A 21,573-nucleotide genomic window follows, 5' to 3' on the forward strand; every position below is an offset into this window, starting at 1 on the left:
CCTAGTACAATGTAAATTCTATGTAAATAGCTCTTATTCCGTATTGGTTTTTATTTGTGTTATTTTCATTGTATTGTTATTTTTTTGCTTCTTTAAAAAAAATTTTCAATCCATGTTTGGTTGAATCCACAGATACAGAGGGCCGACTGTACACTCTTGTGCTTACAAAAAAAGGGGCACTGCATTTTCAATACAAATGCCTGGAACCATACTTTCACATCTCATGTGAAATATCAAATGCCTAAATTCACAATTCTCTCTTAGCGTTTGCTTGACAGCAATTGGGCCATATGCTAAACTTCCATATTAATTCCTACACATCCGGTGTTTCTAGATAAGCCCCAAGTCAAAGTATTTACAAGGCTCTTTTTCCTATAATTTGCAAGGAATGAAACCACTTTTAATTTATATGAAAATCTTGATTATAACAATATAATTAGGGACTTTATTAAAATCAGTGCAAGAAAATAAGTTTCATGGAATATAAACGAAATATTTCTGTCTTTCCACATTAATCCAAATATTACCATTAATCCAAATATTAATATTAATCCAAATATTCAGCCATTTCAAAAAATGGCTGAAAATATTTTTTATTTTGTTATGATGAAAGCATATTTGTCAAGATAGGAAGAAGAAATATATTTAAATATTTTTAGCTTATTTTATAACTTTTACATGTTCGGAAATATTGTATGGGGACTTCATGTGCCCCTCAGTGGGCCTATAAGAAAGGAGCAGTTACTTCTATTGATGTGGAGCAAACAGGGAGATCGGGAAAGGCTTGGTGGAGAGGTAATGTGAGAGCTGAGCGTCTGGTGTAAAGGTTGTGAGTGGAGAGTGATTTGGACAGAGGGCATAACCTGGGCAAAGCTCCCCCGTGCATGTAACAGCAAATGTAGTGTTGCAGTTGGTGGGAGTGTCTAAGTCGTGTTATGTCTCTGGACTGTCAGAGCCAAGGCCCTAGATGTGGTTATCCCACAGAGCATCTGTGTGGCAAGGCCTTGCAGAGACAGGCCAGTGGCCCCACTGTGACATCTCACCCTCTCTGTAGTGGCACCCTCCACTCCAACACTAGGCGCTGTCATCTCAAAACACAATTAGCATCTCCACTAAGAAATGGAGTTCAGAGGATGTTAACATGTGTATATATATATATAATGAAGCAAAAGAATAATATTGGAAGCTAAACAAAGGCCATTTATCTCTGATCAGTAGCTCACTGAAGGGAAAAGTGTTTTCCAGATCTGAAACCTTGCTGAGATTTTCAGGCAGCCCTAGTAGATCAAAGTCCTCAATCCTGACAGGAAATATTCCAGCTCTGCCTCATTCTGTGTCCTTGGTCAGTGTCTGTGGTTTCCCAGTCTGCCCTAATGTTTGATGACACTAAGGATACGTGTTGCTGTTGTGCCCCTGTTCGTTTGGCCACTACAGGGGATTGCTCCCTCAGGAACCTGTAGCTCTTCATTTTTTTCATTAAATTTATTTACCCAGTGACATACTATATTTTTTTCTTTTATCTTCTTCTCACCTCCTTTGTCTTTCCTCTTCTTCCATCTCACCCATCATCATCTATTCTGTCTACAGATGCAGTATTTTTATTTTTAAAACCTTGCATTTGTATCATGTCCCACACATACCCAGAACCCATTTATTCCCCAGATCTTAACTTAACCATGTATGTGCCAGGCATAGAGAAAACTGGGTTGAAAAAGACAAGTTCCGAGACCTTTAGGAGTGTAAAGAAAATAGCTATCATATTTCTTCTGCTTCTTATAAAATACAGAACACTTGGATCCAAATCAAATATTTTATTTTATCCTCATAACAACCCTGTGAAGTAATTATTATCATCATTGCAAAAAGCAATCTGCAGTATCTTTGTCTTATTTTTCCACCACTGCTTAAAATACCACTTTCATCTATCTCTTTAGTTCATGTTGGGCATGAAATCAACAAAGGAGCTCATTAATTTTCCTTTCAAACTCATGTTCCTCCATCACCTTCCAGTCTTTTACCAGCATAAGTTCTTCTTAAAAATTCAGCACCTTTTCTGTTTGTTATTTTATAAATGAATATTGGAGCTCCCTCCTCACATTCTCCTAGATAATCCAGTATTTGTTTTTAAAGTACATATATGGCTCTTTATTTTATATGCAGGCCCTAATAGCCTCTTCAGGGAAGAGCCTAATTCACCGTATAAATCACAGTACCTTGTATTTAGCAAGTGCGTAATATAGATTAGCTGAATTTAACAAAATGTGCAGATTAATTTATTGTGCCTTTAGTTTATGTCTGTGAATAACTCTTTTCATTTCCCAAATAACCTCAGTGTTCCTATTGAGTTTTACCTTGTCTTTAAAAACCCTTTTCACAATTTGAATTTTTGTACCTTTCTTTAGAGCTGATACATGACCCCAGACAATCTGATATTTTACTGAAATTAAATAAGGATATTTCTGAATTTTTGCCTGTGTCTGTAGTCAAAATACTAAGTCATAAAGAACCCAAACTTTGTCCTGTGGTTTCTACAGATCCCTATGACTACTAAACCACTAGTTACTACTGGCAGTATGAACCTATAAGCAGTTGTTTGCAGATGTTCAGAGTGATCTGATCATCTGTCTATATTTTTTTAATCAATGACCTGACATCAAAACTTTACTGAAGATCGAGTAGATAGTTCCATTTTTCTCTCTAAGCTTTATCATTCCATTATGGGAAGAAATTTAGATTGCCATAGTAAGGTTTCTTTTACACGTATGTGGACGACTCCACAAGTATAAACATGTTTGCCTTCAGCACTGATAATGTGTTGGGCCTTTTAGATAACTTCCCAGTCAACAGCAGCAAATGATGCTGTACTCATTTCTGCCAATTTTCTAAGAAGTCTGTATTCTTGTCACCAAGTCATGCTTGTTTGAACACATCAAGAAGAGAGTAGTCTTATTAAGCAATGTATTGCCTTTTTCGAACCTGTTTTTCTGTCCATCATGTGACAGATACTGTACTATACAGCTAGCTGATCAAAGGTGACTTTTAAAGACTGAGAGAGACACAAATGAGGAAAGCTTCTAACGTTCAGCCTTGTGTTCCTAGCTTTCCTTCACCATCACAGGAAGAGGCCTATAGTTCCCTCTGACTGACTCCATCATTTTTGAGCAGTTATTTGAGATTTAGCTTCTCTGATTTTATTCCTTTAAAATTCCTGTTTTCCTACTCTATTATTTAATTTTCCTCTCAATTTCTGGTGCTTTATTTCAGTTGCCTTCAATTTCTTGCTATCCTTCTGTACACTGGAACAGTTAACCCTCAGTTGATTAAAGTGATTAAAAAGAAGCAGACCCAGATAACTCAAAACTAATTTGTTTGACTTTGGATTTTAAGATGATTTTGTACCAGATTTGCATTCCTACTTGGGTTTTATTTAAGCTGCTATTATGATCAGTTGACATTCCTTAAGCATGTACCAGCTGGCTAATGGAGTGAACAGGCAGGCCTGAGGAAGCTGTGTTAGGATGGAAAATTGGCTGGAGATAATACACACATGGATCATTGAAAATTGATTGTGGTTTGTTCCTGTGCCCAGAAAACCGTCTGCTTAATGACTCAGCTCTCTTGGGTCTCCATGGAACTTAGTATTCTAACATAATTAATTAGTTGTACAAAGAAACCTTCAAGATATTGAAAAGAACCAAGTATAAAAACTAGCATACCAAGAACTAAGTTTATGTCTGAATAATTTTTTAATTGTTCAAGTTCTGTATATACTTAGTTCTTATATATTCTCCTATTTGCTTTTCCTGTATTTTAATTACAGTTTACACTTCTTTCATCACCTCATTAAAAACTATCTTGTTTCATGCATGTTGATGTTTCATAATCTTTGATAATTTAAGTTATTTTGCCCCTGTGATCGTGCAGAATAGAAACTGGATTTATAATTTCCTTACCCAATAATTCATTAATGAGATTTCTAGAGGAAACAACAGAGGCTACAGTAATGGGGAAGTTGCTGACTTTCTCCCCTTAATTTTGAAGGTAGTTATAGTGTTTTAAGGTTGGGATACTTGATTGCTAGAAATTGTTTTCTTCTTTGGAAGTAAAGCTCTGTAGAGGGAGCTTATGCAGGAGACTTTTGGGTGGGAAGTAGCGAATGCTCAACATTCTTAGGACAAAATAGTGATCAGTCCTCCTTCATTCCTTCCGCCTCTCCAGTATCAGCCTATCCCCCAGTTCTCTTTGAATGAATGCAGTAGTGGCACTCTGTTAGGCCTTTTTTTTCCCCATTTAGTTTATATTTTGCCTTTTAATGATAAACAATTTCTCCAGGATTTGCTGCGCAGATATTTGTGGAGGAGATAGCCTAATAGAAGGATCAGATGATGCCTAGCCTTAAAAACAGAAGTTGGGTTTTGTTTGCTTTGTTCCTCTTCCTCATTGCCCTTCTCCTTGATCGTTAGCAGTGTTACTTTGGGCAAGTTAGTCGATGTCTCTGAATATCACTTTCCACATCTGTATTGGTGGTAATAACTATGTTATCATGGTTATATAGAATAGTACTTGGTATACTTAAAGCTCTATATCGACATTAGTTGTTGTTAAACCAATTGCAGATACCTAACTTGGGTAGATCCGAACCATGGGAATGGGTCACACTGCACCACTTTGGCTGTGAACAGCAGCTAAGCCCCCTTTACCAGTGGGAACACGGTAGACCAGCTGACTGAGTGCCCTCCCACCCAGTATCTACTCCTCCTTTTATGGTCCTCCATCCTTGGTGAATTTGTTTCACTGCAGGCAGTCTTTCTCATACATATATCTTCTTTTCTCTTTGATTGTACTTGTAAACCAGAAGGCATCCTTAAGCGTGCCAGGTAAAATTAATAACAGTGCTAGAGACAGTTTTAAGTAGAATCGACACTAAAGAAGAGTCACTGTCAAACTTCAAGCTCTTGAAAGCACCTAGAATATGCCTTCAGGGTCTCTGCAAGAATCTTTACTGAGTATCTTCTGCAGATGTATAGCATTTCAGCTGGTTTCTGACTCAAATAAGCTTCTATAGTCTGGTCCAGAAAGCTAGGCAAACATTTTAACATAGTTTTTATGGGAAAACACATTCTAGTTTATTTGTAACTGATACATATTTTGTTCATAATTGGGGAACTGCCCCAAAAAGTTGTTTTCCTGATTGTTTTTAACCATTTCTTTTGACAGAAGGAGAGCACATAGGTGGATCTAGGTATGATTTATCTTTTTATTTTAAAACTACCACACTAATTTATGGGAAAGGAAGAGGCATATTTGGAATATTTATACCCTTTAATTTTTTTACTTAAATCTATAAGGGTGAAAAACAATCTCTGTTTTGGAATTAGGATAAATTTTGCTTGAACTGTAAGAGACAAAGTCCCCAGATCATTTCAGCAGGCCATATCATTATTCTAAAGAGCTAGAAGAAGCAGCATATGTGGTCATCAGATGAACTTACCTCTTTGTGATTCCATAAGAGGTTGGGCTGCGAAACTTGTGATTGAGGGAGTCAACATGTCAGTAGATAGGCAAGCGCTTTAGTTTTTCATTGATCTGTAGCAGTGGGCCTTCCCAAGAAGGATCAGAAAATGTCAAGCTGCTGAGTTAACTGAAAAGACATCTTTTAAAGATCTCAATAAGAGTTTATTTTAAAATGAGTTACACAAAAATAAGCAGATGTATTTTTGAAGATTAAGAGGTGGTGAAATAGTTTGAAAGCATAGTATTAGGAATATGGAGGTAAATAACGAGAAACAGATGAAAAAAGTTGAAATTGTTTTCTTTGGTGGGTAGGGCAGGATAATTTAGAAGACTGTTGTATTTAAAATCTTTTAAATAATATTTGTCTTTTTAAACTATGTGCATGCTTTACTTTGATAAAACAAAAATCAACATGAAATAAAACATTCTTATAAACAATGTTAATATCATTTGAAGATTATGTAGTGTATGGTAGTATTATAATAGTGTCATAATATTTTAATATAGACTGTATGTAATTATCCAGCTTCAAAAATTCATGATTAGATTTATAGTTCTGTCTTTGGACTATATTTGTTTTGGACTATATTTGTTTATACCTCTCTTTTTCTTAACTTTGTTTTTTCTTAACTTTGTTATTGATACATCATATTCAAGTCAGGGACGATCATCTTCCTATGTTGCTACCCATAGCACCTTGCACAGTATCTTACACATAGTAAAGTCTCAGAATATGGTTGATAAATATGTTTTGTTTTTTTAACCTCTTCAAAAATTACACAAATAATACATGTTCATTGTAGAAAAAATAGAAAATACAGCAATGCAAACAGAAAAAATCACCTTAAAACTCATCTTACTGTTTTGATAACATCCCTCCAAATTTTTTTATTATTATTATTTTTATTTTTTTTAGAGACCAGGTCTTGCTATGTTGCCCAGGCTGGTCTCAAACTTCTGGCTTCAGGTGATCCTCTCACCTCACCCTCCCAAAGTACTGGGATTACAGGCATAAGCCACCACACCTAGCCGTCTCCAAATGTTTTTCTATGTAATATATATGTAAATAAATTTGAAATTAAGGTTATTCTACACATATTCTTTTGTACCAGCTTTATATACTGAATATGTTATGAGTGTCCTGTGCCAAAAATTCATTTGTCTTCATTTTTAATGACTGCCTAATCTTCCACATATGTGGATATGTTATGATTTATTTAACCAATCCTTTATCAGTAAATATTTAAGTTTTCTGTTTTTTCTTTAATTGTTAACAAGTAGTTTGAATATCCTTGTACATATACTTTTCCGTACTTATTTGAATATTTTCATAGGACAAAGTAAAAAATTTTTAGATCAACTGGTATATACTATTCTTAAGGTTCTTTATTGTGTTGCTGGATTGTCCTCCAGAAATGTAATATCAGCTTCAGTCCCCATTAGTAGAGAAGAAGTTATCCATTTCTCTACCCCCTCACTAACTAATGGGCAGAAACATTTATCCTTGTTGAGTTCACTGGTATTTCTTTGAATAACAGTGAATTTGAAAAAATATAGATATATACATATTTGGCTGTTCATGTCTTTTGGTTATTCAAATTAATAAGAAAAGATAATTCTTATATTAAGGATATATGATTTAACTGTCTCATATCAAAAATATTTTTTCCAGTTTGTAATTTTTTTCTCTTCAATGTTGCTTCTCTTTATATTAATAGTTTCTTTTTAATTTATGTGTTCAAAATTGTCAACCATTTAAAAAAAAATTTGCCCCAGCAATCATGCTTCAAAAGTTAGTTCCTTTCCCAAGATCATGGACCTGGAATGAATTGATTTTCAGAACTTAGTAGGGTGACTGCCTCTCAAATCTTTTCCTTTTTCTTATCAGGAAAGCAATAGAAGAACTGCTTAAGGAGGCAAAACGTGGGAAAACTAGAGCTGAAACAATGGGACCCATGGGTTGGTAAGTTCTTTGAGTAATCTTCCTTAAAACTTAAGAAAAAATTCTTAGCTGGAGATATAAATATGTAAATCTTTAGCATATAGAGGAAATGGGAAACCATGGAAGCAGAGGAAATCGCTCAGAGACAAGTGTAGAGTAAGACACTGCTGAGAACTGAATGTTGAGAAACTCTAATAACATGAAGAAATGGGCAGCGGGCGCCTATGGAGGATACGCAGTATAGGTTCATTGTCCCTTTAGTTCACAAGTCTCCAAGAGGTATTTAGATACTACTGTGCCCAAAGTCACCTGTGCAAGAGTAATATTATGTTGGTGTTCATTGTTTAAGAATTTCTAGTTTACTTATAGTCCTTAGTAAATTAAAATTTATTTTAGGAAATTAATTTTAACTGTAAGCATTTTGATTATGTGACAATTCAGCCATGTAGAATTAAAGATTACCTTTGCAGATTATGTACAAAATAGAGCTTGTTAAAACTTAATAATATGGGCTGGGCACAATGGCTTATGCCTGTCATCCCAGCACTTTGGGAGGCCAAGGTGGGAGTATTGTTTGAGCCCAAGAGTTTGAGAATAGCTTGGGAAACATAGTGAGACTTCATCTCTACAAAACAAACCAAAAAAAACACCCTTCTAGGCACTACTTTAGTGATGCCATTTGCATTTGATGAATTTGCTGATTCTGGAACTTATATCTACAGTTAAAAATGTACTGCAATGGAATAAGGAGGGTCATTAAAAAGAGTAAAATGTAAAAATGTGATAAGAGTAGAAGCTAAACTTCTGAACATAGCTTGTTTTGTAATTTTGACATTTAGAACCATGCACATAGTTTACCTAAAATCCAAGACAAAAATTAAAATGGAAAAGATAATACCTAAAAATCAAGCAAAATAAAACATGGACCTGATAAACCATTGAGTGGATGGCTTAGCTACATGGAAAGAAACTATTTCAGGTGATCTGGAATTTGACTATATTTCCAAAAGATAAAAAATAACTACAAAGAAATTGTTTTCAGTCATCATATTGTTAGTAATAATATTGGTATTGCTATTCTGAAAATATTATATAGTAGGATAAAACAAGCAATACTTTCTATATATAAATACCAAGATTTAACATGAAAATTTTAAAGAGCTACAAATATAAAATCAAAGAAATAAAAACCTACCTATAATCCTAAATTTGAATTGGAAACATCAGTATGAGGTTGTGCTAGATTTTCTCTTAAAAAAGAGAGGGAGAGAGAAAAGCTTTTTCTAGTTCTCTTCACAGAAAAGGCCTAGAAACAATGACCACCCACCCAGTAGCAGTGAGCACCCCTGGTGCCAAAACTGTGTTATGTAAATACCATTTCTCACTGAAAGGAGAGCGGAATCCTTAGAGTAAGAACTGATTGCAGACCTGAAGCAGTGCCCAGAGTTAGCCAAACTGCAAAATTAGAGGTCACAGTCCCCACGACTATCCTTACTTCTTATACCAACCACAAGTTCAGAGGGTTCCCCCAAACTACCACGCTTAGCTTCAATAATTCACTGGAAGAACTCACACAATTAACTGAAATCTGTTATACTTGTGGTTACAGCTTATTACAGGGACAAGATACAAACTAAAATCAGCCAAAATAAGACACAAAGATTAAAGCCACTGTTATCCTCTGCTCCGTGAAGAGGACATGCTACCCTCCCAGCATCAGTGTGTGATAATAAGCATGGAATATTGCCAAGCAAGGAAGCTCATCTGAGGCTCAGCATTCAAAGTTTTTATTGCGGTTTCATTAAATAGGTTTGAAGTCATGACATGCTACCCTCCCAGCATCAGTGTGTGATAATAGGCATGGAATATTGCCAAGCAAGGAAGCTCACCTGAGCCTCAGTGTTCAAAGTTTTTATTGAGGTTTCATTACATAGGTTTGATTGATGGATGGATGGATTACATGACTGATCTCAGTTTCCAGGTTGACTGATACCACATAACCCAAAGCTCTCACCCTAAGTCACATGTTAGTCTCTCTGGCATGGCCAGCTCCCACTCTAAGACTCTTAGGTATGACCAGCTCCACCCTAAACAAAGACATTTCTATGACATTACTTTCTGGAAGCTAAGGCAAAGGCCAGCCCTCTCTTTGGGCCAAACCAAACTCTTGACTACATGGGCAGGAAATGTATAAGAGAAGCTGGAAAATCTTGTCACACCAGAAAGAAAAGAAACTGTCAAAGACCAATGTACTCATTTCAGAAAGACTCAGGACCCACTTGAAAGATCTCCCATTAGTCAAAGATGATATAATTTGATTTAAAAAACAAATAAATGATTAAAACACCTAAAATATGTTAAAATCTGTAAGGTCATAATGATAATCATAATAATAAACCTGGTAGTCCCTTTTATAGGATGCTAGAGCACCAAATCACTATTCACAAAACTGATAAATAGGAAGAAGTAAGCATTTACCCTGTTCCCTGTACAAATTATACTTCAAAGTCACCAATTAATTGATGAAAGAAAACTTTACAGAAGAATTGTAACTAATATATTAGAAGGATTATAGAATAATATTATCATCATTTGAGTTTCAACACATTCATTAACCCTCATACCACAGAAAGATGCAAGAAGAGCAAACCACCACCTCTGGGGCATCCTTGTCAAAAAATTGAACCTGAATCTGATCAAGTCTCTAGTTAGAACTACTAGTTTGCAAGAAATACAGAGGGCAGAGAAACATGTTAAATGACACCATAAGGCTGCAATCACAAAAATCCAAAATGTGAGAAATGCTACAGGACAAAGAACCCAGTTTCTTTAACAAATGAATTGCAAGGAGAAAAGAAAGAAAAGTATCCTGTGAATTAATAGATTTGAGGAACATCAAATAAAATGGGTACCTTGTTTGGGTCTTTATCCAAACTAACTGTAAAAAGTTATTCAACAATTGAGGGTATTTGATGATATTAAGGAACTGATGTTGATTTTTTAGGTGTGATAGTATTGCTGTTATTTTAATTTTTAAAAGCCATTATCTTTTAGAAATGTATTCTGATATATTTATGGATGAAATTATATAATGAAATAATCCAATGTGAGTCAACCTGTATCTATCAAGTGTAATCATCTTAGCTTCAGTAAAATACCTAGTAAATAATAGATATATTATTTTAGAGTGAATACTGAAAAAAATGCTCAGCTTTAATTTTGAATATTTATATTAATAGATATAACCCACATAAACAAAATCTCTTTGGGGTGTCCGCAATCATTTTTAGGAGTGTGAGTGTAAACTACCCTAAGACCACAAAGTTTGAGAACCACTATTATAAGACAATTGAAAAAAATAAGAATGCCAGCAGGAATTCTTGTCTTATAGACTCATGGGAAAATTGGGAGGATGGTAGTGAAAATCTGGTGAGATAATGTGTATGAAAACACCCAGCATGGTTCCTGGCATGTAGCAGTTAGTTAGTAAATATTAGTTAAATCTGCTCTTCTTTCCAGCCCTCCTCTGTGCTTTACAGAAATAAGGTGCCTCTACTATTATGAGTCAGATTAGTATAAACTTTTTAGGCACAGGGTGCTTTGGTTTTGGATATAAGGCTGAACCTTCATCAGGCTGTCAGTAATCATTGGTCCAATCTAATACCTATTAGAAAGACTCAGCATAGAGCTAAAATCATGCAATTTACAAGTGAGTAAGAAAATATCAATTATAGTTCTTGCTCTGTAAGGAGCGTTCAAGGGGATTGGTTGTTTCTTGCCAGCTCTCCAGATAGACATCATTTATCCTGACAACTTTAGTACCACCTACTGGCTTCATAAAACTTTCTGATAGTAAAAGAACTAGTGTATCAATGCTAGTTCTGCTCTCCCTGGGGAAAGTTACCATGTGCACCAGACTGTCTTGAGATTTGTGTGGGCGTTGATGTACTCTTTAGGAATAACACTGGTTAGGTTGGTAGTTACACAGAGTTACTGGGGACCCAGGCTCCTTCCAGTTTTCCAAATCTCCCAATCATAGGGTATGACTCTTTTCTACATAGTCTAATATAGTAACAGACATTGAGTCCACATTTCAATCAGCAGAAAGGAAGAAGAGAAAGAAGGCACACCCCTTTCCTTTAAGAAAACTTGCCATGACTGGGCGCTGTGGCTCACGCCTATAATCCCAGCACTTTGGGAGGCCGAGGTGGGCGGATCACTTGAGGTCAGGAGTTTGAGACCAGCCTGGCCAACATGGTGAAATCCCATCTCTACTAAAAATACAAAAATTAGCCAGCTGTGCTGGCATACGTCTGTAATCCCAGCTACTCAGGCTGAGGCAGGAGAATCACTTGAACCTGCGAGAGGGAGGTTACAGTAAGCCGAGATCACACCACTGCACTCCAGCCTGGGGGACACAGTGAGACTCCATCTCAAAAAAAAAAAAAGAAAACTTGCCAGAAGTTGCATTTACCATTTCATTTTTTTGAGACGGAGTCTTGCTCTGTCGCTGGATCTCAGCTCACTGCAACCTCTGCCTCCCGGGTGCAAGCAATTCTCTGCCTCAGCCTCCCGAGTAGCTGGGATTACAGGTGCCCACCACCATGCCTGACTAATGTTTGTATTTTTTTTTAGTAGAGATAGGGTTTCACCATCTTGGCCAGACTGGTCTGGAACTCCTGACCTAGTGATCGCCTGCCTTGGCCTCCCAAAGTGCTAGGATTGCAGGCGTGAGCCACCGTGCCCGGCCTGAATGTACCATTTCTTCATGTACCCCACTGGCCAGAATTTAGTCTGATGTCTACATCTAGCTGCAAGGACAGAAATTTCATCTTTTTTTTCATAGGCAGTTGCGTGGCAGATAAGTATCTGGGGTTCTTTGACTACAGAAAAAAGAAAGAGCAGATATTGAGGGACAACTAGCAGCTTCTTCCCAGGTATAGGGAAAAAGCATGTTGAAAAGGGAGTAAATAAAAGATGGCAGGCAAAGTAAGATACTCCAGATTGTAAGAGGTGGATCCCGTGGGAGACTAGGATGTGAAATTACACTTTCCCATGAGTCTGAAAGACACGAATTCCTGCTGGGATTGTTACTTGGTTATCTCAATTGTCTTGGAACAGTGGTTCTCAAACATCTTAGGATACTTGCACTCTTACGTTATTGAGAACCCCAAAGAGCTTTTGTTTATGTGGGTTATATCTATCAATACCAATGTTTAAAATTAAAGCTGGGCAATTTTTAAGTATTTATTCATTTTTAAATAATAAATACATTAAGATAAATAACATTTATAAGAAAAATAACTATATTTGCAAAACAAAATGCATTGAGTACAGTAATTTTGGAAACCTCTTTGATGTCTGGCTTATAGAAGACACCTGGGTTCTTATATCTGCTTCTGAATTCAATCTATTGTAATGTGTTATTTTGGCTGAAGTATGTGAAGAAAATACTACCTTACAAAGATATGTATTTTCAAAAGGAAATACATATCAGAAAGTTTAACGAAGCCAGTAGGTGATACTAAAGTTGTCAGGATAAATGATGTCTATCTGGAGAGCTGGCAAGAAACAACCAATCCCCTTGAACGCTCCTTACAGAGCAAGAACTATGATTGATATTTTCTTACTCACTTGTAAATTGCGTGATTTTAGCTCTATTTCAATAACTTTTTCAGAAGACTGTAGATATTCTTCTTTGATACTACATCAGAACTTTGCAAGTAACTTCAACAAGTAGTAATTTCATAATATTCTTTTTAATAATGTGTACTTTTCCTATCCTATTACAGTAAAAGCCCTTTATATAATATCCTTGTACCTTGGCTGGATCTTCTACTTATTCTTGATTTTGTAACATCATCATTGGTCATCTGGAAAATATTGGTTCACTGAGTTATGAAGCTTCCAAATGTTGACACGTGTCATTATATAATATTTTTTAAATCACATTTGTAAATATCATCACCAATCTCATCAGATCAGTCTTTTAAGTGTCAAGGGAACCTGTCAAGTTCACCGTTTGCCAAAATTCTAATTTTCTTTCATCTGGAAGCTCCAGTTGTATATTGGCAATGAATACTGTGAGTTGTTTTCCTAGAAGTGACAGGCTCACCCACATCTGAATAACCAGCTAGTTCACTTTGCCATTCAGTCACACAAGTACTTTTCCTTGAGGCCTCCATCATAATCTCAAGTAGCAGAGTGCTTTGTTATGTATGTCCCGTTTATACACATACATTATTAAAAAGACTGATGCTCAAGGGTAAAAATTTAACAAAATTAATAATTTGCACTGCTTCATCAAGGACATTCTCAAGTAAAACTGGCCATTTTTAACTGGAAGTGCATGGTGGTAAAGAGTACAATGACCACTGGTACAGTTTTTCATCACTGCCTTGTTTCTTGCCACTGTTTTACTTGTTGCTTTTGCACCATCAGTGCAAATGTCAACCTTCTGGAGAAGAGCAAATTATATCAAAACTATGGAAATAGCTTTGACTTTGTAGATTGCCTCATGAGTCTGGAGGACTCTCAGGGTTCACGGGTCACATGGTGAGAACTGCTGCTTTAGATAGGTGCCAGCAAGCAAATACAGCAAAACAAGGAAAATAACTAGGAGGAGAAAAAAGGAGACAAAGGGTCATTTGTTGAAGATAGGATGTCTACCCATAGTGGTTTAGCACAAGATAAACATTCAAAATCAATTCCTTATACAGTCAATAGCCCACTAGAAAATATAATGAGAAAAAAGGACATTGTTTGATTATCTATGATTGTGTGATATATTTACATGTAATACACAAACATATAATTTTTGGCTGAACCATGTGAAAATTAATTGTAGGCATCTTGATACTTCAGCCCTAAATTCTTCAGCATGCAGATCTCAAAGACATTCTCATACATAATCACATTGTAATTACCATATCAATGAAATTAATGTATAATTTCATATTGTCATCTAACATCCCAAAAATGTCTTTTATAGTGGTCGCCTTTTGTTTGGGATGCAGATTCAGGATCCAGGCAAAAATGTTCCACATACTGGATTTGCCTTATTATGTTTTCTTGATTAGATTCAGGTCAAACTTGTTTGACGGGAAGGAATATTACACAGGTGATGTTTTTATATGTCTTAATTACAACAGATCAGGAGGACTTAATGTCAGGTTGCCCTTGATAAAGCTGGTGACTACCAGATCTCTCCATTATAAAGGTGCAATTTTTCAGCTAAGATATTTTTGGGAGGAATGAGATGAGAATATTGCATGCTCAATATAATAATAGTATGTAAATTTATAGTAATTAGTATGAGATTCGTGTAAGACTAAAGACATTAGTGAGAGAATAGAGAATCAAGAATAGAGACTGGGGGAAGAAAGAGGCAGGAGGAAGGAAGGGAGTGGAGAAGGAAAGAAAACAAAAAAAAGAATGGAGACCGACGTATGTATATGAACTAACTGTGTGGAAAAAGGTCATTGTTCATACTAGTGGAGAAAGGGTGGATTATTTAGTAAGTGATGCTGATACAGTTGACTATTCATCTGTAATACTGAAAATTAAAAACTAAACATACAAAATATGAATCTTATAGAAGAAAATACAGGATAATATTTTTATAATATTGGCAAGGATAAGGTAGAAACCTCCCTCAGCCAGGCACAAAACCTAGAAGCTATGAATGAGACAATGGCAGATTCAACCATGTCATAATAATAGTAAACTTCTACATAGTAAAAGATACCATACAAAAAGTTAACTTGTGAAAAGACAAGTGGTAGACTGGTTGAAATTATTTGCCATATATAACAGACAAAGGACTAATACTCTAAGTATTGAAAAAGCTTCTACAAATCAGTTTATAAAAAGAAAACCATATCTGTGTGTGTCTGTGTCTGTGTCTGTGTATGTGTATATATCAAAACTACAAATGGCCAGTAAGTAAACATACTAACACGTTTATTGAGTACTTAGCAGAGCTAGGCTCTGCTATTTTGACACTCATGTATCTGTAAACAGAATGACAAAGATTCCTGCTCTCTTGGAATTTATAATCTAATGGGGATGGGAGTGCATGCATAGGTATTTATATTCCTCTTAAATAGCACTTAAATTTCACCCATTAGATTGGCAGAAATGAAAGAGGCAGTAATCCAGTGGAGATGAAGGGATGTGGAAAGGGGTGCAGTGTGGTGCTTCAGGCAGTGGTGTGGTTTGCTCTGTGCAGGGCCATGGGCAAAATGTTGAGTCACAGTTCTCTGTGCCCCTTTACCCAGGATCTCTGCTCCCAGTAATCGCTCTTTCATAGAACTTAATAAATGTGTGCAGACCTAAGTACAAAATTATTGTAGCACATTTTGATAGTAAAAAAAATGGAAGCAGTCCAAATGTCCATAGATAGGAAAATGCTTAAATAAACTGTGGTACATCCTACTGTTGAATATTTTACAGTCACTAAAAAGAATTGGTCAGCACTATATGAATCCTTGTGAGAAAATATCTACTATGTATGTGAAAACCCGAGTTGTGGATCAATGCATGTAATCCTCTATTGGCCAGGTCAGGGAAGGCCATGGGACCCCGTAACACATAAAGGTCTGTGAGAAGTTAGGCCTCCTAACAGTGAGCACTAAGGGGAGCATGAGAAGCGGGGAATGCTATCCATTGTAACCCTCTACCAGGGGCTCTGTTACAGTAATATATAACAAATATGTGTTCTATTTATCACTTTTTAATAGAGTTTTTTTAATTAGAAAATAATCTGGAGAGGTTTTTAAAAATACAGATCTCCAGCCAGGCGTGGTGGCTCACACCAGTAATCCTAGCACTTTGGGAGGCCGAGGCAGGTGGATTGCCCGAGCTCAGGAGTTCAAGAGCAGCCTGGGCAACACAGTGAAACCCCATCTCTACTAAAATACAAAAAATCAGCTGGGCATGGTGGCGCCTGTGTTCCCAGTTACTCAGGAGGCTGAGGCAGGAGAATCACTTGAACCCAGGAGGCGGAGGTTGCAGTGAGCCAAGATTGCACCACTGCACTCCAGCCTGGGTGACGGAGCAAGACTCCATCTCAAAAAAATAAAAAATAAAAATACACATCTCCTTCCCTGCTTCACTCTAGGGCATTCTGATAGAGAAGTCTAAGATCGGTCCTACAGGTTTTTTGTTTCTTTGTTAGTTTTTTAAGCTTACCAGAAGATCTCATCAATCAAGTTTGGGAAGCACTGCTCTGAACAATTGAGCAAGTCAATCCCATAGAAGACTTCACTTCATTAAAAATAAAAAGTTTATCTGCTTTTTTCTCTATCTCTCTCGTAATGTTTACGTTTTGATTCTTGATCTGTGTTGCTCTGGAAGCAGGACTCTCTGGGTACTTGCTTATTCCAGGGGCAACTGTTTTTTCCTAGCCAGAGTTCAGTCCAGCAGTTCAGCACACCCAAACAGATATGGGCTATGAAAGGAGGTCTGGACCCATGACAACCGTGGCTTGCTTCTACTCACTAGTGCTGGGACAAAGGGCACCTGCCCTTCATCTGCTCGTCCTGGAAGATCACCTGGTTTCCATTTATTTAAATAAGTGTATGTGAGAAACTTTTAACCACTAGTCATTAGTTCTCAAATTTGTCTGCACATTTGGAATCACCTGGAAAGCTTCAAAAAATACTGACGCCTGTGCCCCACTATCAGTGATTATGAACTTGGGGTGTGGCCTGGGCTTTGGAGTTTTAAAGAGATACCCGGGTGATTCTAAAGTGAACACAAATTTGAAAAACATTTTACTAGTCCCTTTTGTTTTATTAAAAAGAATGATACCAGCCTGCTCTGCAGAATCCAGAACAATCCTACACCTCGGCCAGAGGCAGACAGCTCCTCTGCACTGAAATAGCACTTAGGTAGCCTGGCCAGGTGTTCAGCCACAAGAGTCCCAAGACCCATCGCTGTGGAGTGGACTTCTTGGACAGTTCTTAAAAGAGTAGCAATCTGTTGTTCACTAGTGGCCATGGCCTGGTTTTTTCTAAGTATCTAGAAGACCTTTTATTTGCTTTAAAATTTAAAATAGAACTAGAGTGAGTGGTATTATTTTTTTCATTTTGGATATTCCATAAGAAATAGATGGTTGAGCAGTTGCCAGAGAGAGATTGCTGATCTAAAGAAAATGCAAGTGGGATGCCATTTTTTATTTTATAAAGAAAGAGACCATTTGGTGCTATATTCTTCCTTGGATGTATTTCAGCAAAAGAATCTCTTTAGAAGCTGTTGTTGACAGATGCTTTAGGAGAAGCTGAAATATTGGCTCATATGACTTCCTTTTAGTCAACATAAAGGAATTTATAAGCATAAATTTCAGAAAGTTGCCCAGCTTCATTGTCTACAAAGCTGTTTTTATTCTGGTCACATTCACTTTAGCTTATCTACTGCCCAATATAATTTCTGAGTCTAGTGCCTGTGGAACTTCAGCCTTATACTTGGAAAAGCTTATATTTTGGCAAAATAAATCCTAAAGGTTGAATTGAGAGAAAATGATTCTTGAGTTCTCTTAACCCAATTGTTTTAAGGGGAATGACTTTTTTTTATGCTTTTCTGTTTGGATTGAGAGTCAATCTAGAGATATGGAAGGAAGTCACCCATCTTGTTCTTCCAGTTTATGTCATCAACTGTTGATTATTGGAAACTAAATAATTTCTCCAGTCTTTATCCAGACATGTGTTTATTTATTTATATAAATATTCACAGGGCACCAGCAGGTATGTTAAGAGGCTGATCATGGACAGCAGTAAAGAAGACTCACTTTCCTGGCCTTAAAGTTTTTAATCCCCTGGTGGATACAGAAACAAGCATCAAGTGATCACAGTGTGGCATGCCACACTGACTGTGTTAGAACCAATGAGGAGGGGAGCAAGGGCTCACATCTCAGACGATTCGTGGAGGAGGCTCTTGGCAATATTTTCAGGCCACAGAGATCCAAAGCCTTTATACGTATAGAACATGAAACCCAAAGAGTTTTCCTAAAGCCCTGGCTAGCGAATTGCTGATGGGACTATAACTTGGCTTTCCTATCTGTCACTTAACACTCCTTGTATGGCATCATTTCTCTCTGTGGATTATTGTCTGATAACATGCTGAAATGCCAATGCTTACTGCCCCTGCTTCCCACATTCCTTTCATATCCAGTTATGAAAGTGAATGAGAGAGCCCTGAATGTGTTACTGTTAGAGCACATATCTATGTAAATGATTTGCGTTGCTGAGGGAGCTGGAGGCCGAGGATTATAGCCTTGCAAACTGTCTCAGTGTGTTACTATTCACGTATATGCTTCTGAACTTTGACTTCCCCTACCTTCTGTTCCTCTTGGTAGTCTCCAAAGACGACAGAGACACATAAACAGATAGCTTGGTATGTATCTTTGCTACAGCGCTTAGCATAATGCTTTGCATATCTCAGGTGTATATATATATATATATATATATATATATATATATATATATACACACACACACACATACATATACAGACAAACACATGTCAATGATTTTTTATTACTTTTAGGTACAATGTTGGAGACAGTCATTGAACACCCACTGTGAGCCTCAGGACTGTTGTACATAGTAATTAAGGGTTAACAGTTTACTAATAGGGATTATAACACCATAAAAAGCATTTTTCAGGTGGCCACATGCTGAGGCATTTGATTGCCAAATTATAAACTGTAGCACCATGGGTGGTTTTGGTAGTTGTGGCAGCATTAAACAACAAAATGAGTTGTAATCAACCACAGCATCAAGATAAAAAATATTCCCCTTGTTTCATGCAGAGTTGGGAGAGTTAGGCCTCTGCTTCAGTCTTTCTAGATGCATTATTCCAGACCTACATCCATGAGAGTGCAAAGACATGTACAGAATGGAAGATATGCTATTTGCTAGTATGGGAATGGATTTGTCCATAGAATAAAAGAACGCATTGAAGTGCACTGCATGGAAACTTGCTTCCATGACTCCAAGGTGTCTATTCCCTAACCATAAAAATAATTCTTATTTCCCACTACCTGTTCGACTTCACACATCTCAGAGTCAGGCATGTTTAAGGGACTCTCCACCTTTGTCCTTGGCCGTGTTGGTGACTCTCCTGGGCTCCTGAGTGGCCAGCTGTTCTCAGCAGACCTGTCACTGTGTGTGCATCTGCTGCTTCATGCCTGTCCTGGATGAGGAGCCTTAGCCACAGCGTGCTGACAAGCTTTTCACCTGCGGTTTCTTTCTTGACTGCTCTGTTAATTGGCCATCTGGTTGGACTGCAGTGAGTCTTTCTCTGCTCCACTCTCTCTGCCCCATTCCAGACTCCCTGCTTCCAGTCTGGCTCCACATCTTACTAGCTTGGGATGTGGATAGGCGCTGTACCTTTCTTCTTTTCTTTCCTTTCGGATGGTGGCTGTGGAGATGAAATGAGGCAACATTGGTAATGGAATAGCACAAGGTAATTGTGTCTTCAGTGTACCCTGTTGGCTGGTGATCCTGTGTCACTCTCAGATAGGTCCTATTCAGGAAATATTTTAGAAGCAAAAGGTAGCAGGTCTAAATCTGTGGAAAGTTAGATACTACTACCTCTATCCTTCAGCAAGAGAGACAAAAAAGATGAAAAGCTTGTAATTCTAGCCCCAGTGAGTCTTCATCTCTCCAGTGGCAGATTCTTGAGCAGTCAGCCTTTCCCATGGCATGTGGAACCCTTCCATCACAGCCTCTGAGCCCACAGGTTTGAAAGTGAAGGAAATTGCTTTCCTTTTAAAGTTTAACCTGGATAGAATGCCAGATCTCAAATCTGACATTGTGTCATGGGTACTTTCCAAAGCAGATTTAACCAGTCTCATGATATTTAGGGTTTATATCCATTTATGTTGTTAGCACCTTAAATCTGGCTCTTACCATGTGAGCTAGCATAATTTTCTAGAAACAAAAATAAACTAAATATAAAAATAACTAGCCAGGGTGAGAAAGTCGCCCCCCAGGTCAGAGCTAAGACAGGAAATCAGCTGCCCTGTCCTGTGGCCTCCTCCAGTCCTTCCCCCAGCACACCTTTTGGGCATAGACAGTGACAGACAGTGCACACACAGCAGGCAGCCGTGGCCTATGATCTTATGCTCAATTTCAGGGCTCAGATGGTTACCCTAAAGCTGATACGAGAAAAGCCAGGAATGGTGGAGTGTCTAATGCCAGCTTATCATGTCATCTCAAATACTGTGGAAGATCGGGGGAGGCGGGAAATGGCAGTAAGAAATAATTTCCTAATGTGATAAATGAGAAGAGTGAACTTTTCTAAAGAGTTAATGTACAGAGCATGAGCAGAGGATCCTAAAACTGGAAGGGACTCTAGAGATCACCTACCTACTTCAACCGTTAGTTTTACATCTGAGGACAGAGGCCTAGAGGGTTTGTGGAACAGTTGGAAATACAAATGATAAGCTCAAAGGTAGTATGTAGTAGCCGCTTGATCCCGGTGGCAATGGAGAATTGAGATAGCCTGGAATCTGAAACTTCTACAAATACAAATCTAACCATGTTAAAAGTACCAAAACTTTTAAATTTTAACCCTTTTTTTGGAAACTTATGTAAAATGTCTCATTAACTTTTAATGATGGCTTACTTTTTTCTTAATCTTTTCTTTCATAGAGATTCTACTCTGTTCTTGATTAACTTATTATCACAGGTGATTTGAGGCTTTGGGATATCTTGAGTTGCCATCTTGCAAAAATTCCGGATGTATTAGCCTATTTGAGAGCTACGTGTACTCTTTCTCATGAAGAGAGAGTAAAATAATATATGTCCACCATCCTTTTTCTAAAACCTTTGTATCCAAATAAGTCTCTAATTTTAGATATTTTTACATTTTAGAAAGGTATTACAGCACAGATAGCATGTACTAGACACCCCCCCACCACTACTCTGTACTTGTTCAACATGGTATCATTTCTTCAGCAAAACATGAATGTTTATATTCAATGGGATAAAGACTATATAAATAGCCCAAAGTCAGGTCAGATCAAGTTTTGCTGCCAAACAAACTTTGGTGTCATAAAAATAACTTGGTTTTAATAGGTTTTTAAATTTTGGAATTAGGGATAAGAAATT

General features: G+C 37.2%; 1 protein-coding gene across 1 annotated transcript in view; it reads left to right on the forward strand.

Annotated features, from left to right (window-relative positions):
• Positions 1–21,573, forward strand: part of LOC104001796 (RNA polymerase I subunit D) — a 45,626-nt gene that overhangs the window by 19,212 nt on the left and 4,841 nt on the right. Inside the window, exon 2 of the mRNA XM_009426781.5 lies at positions 7,403–7,477. Within this exon, the coding sequence (XP_009425056.1) occupies positions 7,403–7,477 (75 nt within the window). The remainder of the gene's footprint in view (positions 1–7,402; positions 7,478–21,573) is intronic.

Source organism: Pan troglodytes, chromosome 14, assembly GCF_028858775.2.
Source record: "Pan troglodytes isolate AG18354 chromosome 14, NHGRI_mPanTro3-v2.0_pri, whole genome shotgun sequence".
In the NCBI taxonomy this organism is placed as follows: Eukaryota; Metazoa; Chordata; class Mammalia; order Primates; family Hominidae; genus Pan; species Pan troglodytes.